This window comes from Marmota marmota, unplaced genomic scaffold (genome assembly GCF_001458135.2).
Source record: "Marmota marmota marmota unplaced genomic scaffold, marMar, whole genome shotgun sequence".
NCBI lineage: Eukaryota > Metazoa > Chordata > Mammalia > Rodentia > Sciuridae > Marmota > Marmota marmota.
This window is the reverse complement of record NW_025999880.1, coordinates 1401290-1405458: the sequence shown is the minus strand read 5'-3', so window position 1 is coordinate 1405458 and position 4169 is coordinate 1401290. Positions and strand designations below refer to the sequence as shown.

At 56.5% G+C, this 4169-nt stretch overlaps 1 protein-coding gene across 1 annotated transcript in view; it reads left to right on the top strand.

Annotated features, from left to right (window-relative positions):
* The window catches only part of Lhx1 (LIM homeobox 1), a 7180-nt gene continuing 3011 nt past the window's right edge, over positions 1 to 4169 (top strand). Inside the window, exons 1-3 of the mRNA XM_015495848.2 lie at positions 1 to 824; positions 2724 to 2950; positions 3047 to 3324. Of these exons, the coding sequence (XP_015351334.1) occupies positions 655 to 824; positions 2724 to 2950; positions 3047 to 3324 (675 nt within the window). The 5' untranslated portion in view covers positions 1 to 654. The remainder of the gene's footprint in view (positions 825 to 2723; positions 2951 to 3046; positions 3325 to 4169) is intronic.

Here is a 4169-nt window from a genome sequence, read left to right as displayed (position 1 = left end):
CAGGCCCAGCGCGGGCGCCTGGCGCGTCCCAACCCGCTGCACTATGCCGGCAGTTTAGGATCCAAAGCTTCTCTACTTGTTTTGTTCTTTTCTTAAAAAACAAAAACAAAAACAAAAAAAGAGGGGGAAACCCCGGTGGTGGGCAGCCTGGGACGCACACACCCACCTTCATATCCCGACAAAAGCAGATGCACTTTGACTTCTGACAGCTCTACCTCAAGCCCGGAGAAAACTCAGCGGCGCCTTCCCCGCAACTCGTGCTCCGGGTGTCTTCCTCTTCTTTTCCGACTCCGTTTTATTTATTTATTTCCGTTCCCGCCGTGGTTCTTGGTGACCTTCATTCCTCTGCAGGCTCTGAGCAGAAGAGTCCCTTTCCCGCCCGCCTGAGACTCCTTTTCCTCGCCTAGGGAGCTGAGGGGGCGTTGCTCCGCCCGGTGGCCCTGGGATTCCCGGGTCACACACTAGCGAGGCACCCCTCGCCCCGCGTCAGCCTCCTTTCCCCCATTTGGTTTCCTGTTGCGGGTTTTGGCTTGCACGGCCAAGAGTGTCTCCTCTTTGGGGAGGGGCTGGGGAGCTGTGCCGTCATCTTCGGGAGTCTACTTCGCCTCTACTTGCTCCTAACTCTCCGGGCCTCACCCGACCAAACCAAAGACCATGGTGCACTGTGCCGGCTGTAAAAGGCCCATCCTGGACCGCTTCCTCTTGAACGTGCTGGACAGGGCCTGGCACGTGAAGTGTGTCCAGTGCTGTGAATGTAAATGCAACCTGACCGAGAAGTGCTTCTCCCGGGAAGGCAAGCTCTACTGTAAGAACGACTTCTTCCGGTGAGTACTTCCCTCCCACGCCTCTGCTGCTCCCTCCCGGCGGGCCCTTCCTGGCCAGCTTCGGATCAGAGGTCAGCGTGGTTAGGAGCTGCCGCTGAAGAGGGCAGCCAAGATACACAGGCAGAAGCCTGCCTCTTCGCCAGCTGGCGCCCTGAGCCTCGGGTAGCCGCTACCGGCGTCCTGGAAAGTGTGGGTCGGGGCTTCGCAGCACGTGTCTAGGAAGAAAGGGTGTGAGCCCGCCTCAGCCCAGAAGCCACTCCTAACTTGGAAAAGATAAGGCAGCCTCGGGTGGGTCAGCCCCAGTTCCTATCTTTCCCAAGCCAAGCTCTCCAGCAACTACATCTCGGGGACTCCCCGGATTGTTTCCCTTCCAGGCTGAGCTTAGGAGCCCCTGCTCCTTCCCAGCTACTGCCTTTTGCGTTTGAGACGTCCTGGCGGGAACCACCGAGGCTTTGGGTGAAGCGCCCCAGACTTTTGCAGTGGTAGCAGTAATAAAGAACTCAGCCTTGAGACCAATCCTGCAGGCCCAGTATTCTTCCCTAAACCTGGACTGGTTTCCAAGTGTAGTCCTGGGCAAACTGCTGCATTGTAGCAAGCAAAGTGCCCCTATGGGTTTTGTTTTTGTTTTCTGCATCCCCTGCTGGGGTTAGCTGGCAGTTCCGGCGGCTGTGCGGAGCGGGCTCCTCTCCCGAGCCCTCCCAGTCACTGTTCAGCCACAGCCCCGCACCTCCTTGTCTAGACCCAACTGGTTCCTGGCTCATTAGAGCTTAGACTTCTCTATATTCCTTCCCTCGGTTCACCATTTTAATTGTATTTTCTCAAACTCTCTATTTTACCACCTCAACCGCACAAACACAAGTCAATCGAGAACAGGCGCAAATAGGAATTGTAAATCCACTGTGTGGGTTGGAAACCTCCCAGTATACTGTATGACTTGGTCTCCGCTTTCTTTCAGTTTTTGGTGACATATCAAAATTGATGTGTGTGGGGGGGGGAGTATCGAGGCCACACGGAATGCTCTGCCCACAGGCCCAGCAAGTGCAGTCCCCAATTCCGATTCAGGACATGTGGTTTGGCTTTGCCAGGAATCCTAGAGCAAAGCGCTATGCACGCTGTTATTAGTGGGAGGCTGAGCCTCAGAGCCTCAAGCCGGCTGCGCCGGTTTTCTCTGCAATGACTGGATCAGAGTCCGAGGGCGGCGAACCATACCCGCTTCCAGCGGGCCCCTGAGGCCTGGCTCGCAGCAAAACTCAGCAAGGCGCCTAAAGCCGGCTCTGCCCCGCCGCTACCCCCACTTGCGCCAATCTGCCAGGCTTTGGGCATGATCGTGGCAGCAGCCCACCTACTGCCACCAGGGCTCTCCGCGACTGTGTTTGTTTTACCCACGGCTAGACAGGACCTTTATCGGTGCGCGGATCCTTTTGTGATTAAAAAAAAAAAAAAAAGAGGGGATGCTAGGAAAGAAAAACGGCACTCTTGAGCGCGTACATATGACGCCCTAATTCGAACTTGACTCCTGAAATCTAATTGGAAAATAAGTGTTCCGGTCCCCGTAACCCGCTTCCCCTGTGATCACCTTGCCGCCTTTTTCCAGGACTCTCTTTTTCCCTGGGCCCTGAGGCTGGGGTTGGCCAGCACTTTGAGTCCCTTCTTCTAACCATGTATTTCCTCCTCTCACTTTTCCCGGATGCCCCCGCGCTCTCTCCTGCCACCTCACCTGCTCAATCTGTATTCTGCCTTTTTGGCGCACTCTCATCTCCCTCTTCTTCCTACTTTTGTTTTTCCTTCCCTGCCTTTCTCCTCCCTTCCTTCCCTCCTCCCTCCACTTCTTTCTTCGGCTATTTTCGTTCTCCCATTCTCTGTCTTCCCCCGCCCCTGGTCAACCCCTACCCTCTGCAGATGTTTCGGTACCAAATGCGCGGGCTGCGCGCAGGGCATCTCCCCTAGCGACCTGGTACGGAGAGCGCGGAGCAAAGTCTTTCACCTGAACTGCTTCACCTGCATGATGTGTAACAAACAGCTTTCCACCGGCGAGGAGCTCTACATCATTGACGAAAACAAGTTCGTCTGCAAAGAGGATTACCTAAGTAATAGCAGTGTCGCCAAAGAGAACAGCCTCCATTCTGGTGAGGCCCTGATTCCCAGCTGGCTAGGGGCGGGCGGGTCCTGAGGGAGGGAAGGCCGACCAGGCCCCTGCTCACCAGTCCCTTTCCTCTTCTCAGCCACCACGGGCAGTGACCCCAGTTTGTCTCCGGATTCCCAAGACCCATCGCAGGATGACGCCAAGGACTCGGAGAGCGCTAATGTGTCCGATAAGGAAGGGGGCAGCAACGAGAATGACGACCAGAATCTGGGCGCCAAGCGGAGGGGACCGCGCACCACCATCAAAGCCAAGCAGCTGGAAACGTTGAAGGCAGCCTTCGCTGCTACGCCCAAGCCCACACGACACATCCGCGAGCAGCTGGCGCAGGAGACAGGTCTCAACATGCGTGTCATCCAGGTCAGAGTCCTGGCGTGCCACTCCTTCCCCCTGAGGCCCACAGGGCCACTCAGTGCACCCGGTCCAAGCCTGGGACAGCTCTGAGTCGAGGAAGGGAGCGAATCTGTGGTGGCTGGTAGAAAGTGGGGGGAGGCCAGACTCCCTCCGAACCTTGGAAAAGCAGATGCACTGATGCGATGCGTGGAACATCAAGAAATCCCTCTTCCGCACCCAATAGTGGTCATGGAGGGGGAGGGGAGTCAAACAGCTAGCTGGCATAAGGCTAGAGGAGAGGACACTGTCAAACACCACAAAAACAGTTAGGACCCCCTCTTTCTGCACACATCCTGTCCCACCCACCATCCACACCATTAGGAAGGAGTGAAGAGGTTCCTGTGGACTACAGAATGGAGCAGTTCTTCTAGTTTCTGCACAACATTTTCTCCAAGTCTCCAACCCCAACTTTGTGGGTCTCTTGCCCCAGTAAGACAAGTCCCAGAGCAGAGACTTCCCCTCCAAAGAAAGGTGGGGGCATCCTGGATTGAAGGGGAAGGAAGTGGTTCGGTGGAGAGTCTGCTCTGCCTGAATGCATTCCGGAGTGGGATGGGGGAGGAGAGGCCATCTGGAGGCAACTGGGCCTATGCATTGGGACGGGGAGGGAGGTGAGACCAGGGCGGTGGGAGTCTCTGACCCAAGGCTAGATGTGGGATCAAGATGCCTGCAGGCTCTGTGCCTGGGAGATTCGGTGTACTTTCGTGAGTGTGTGGGGCAGCCGGCCCTGAACCGCAGGCTCTGAGACCTTTGAGAGGCCGTGCCAATCTGTGTGTATGAATGGGGGGGGGGGGCCTTGGTCGTGTCGTGTCAGC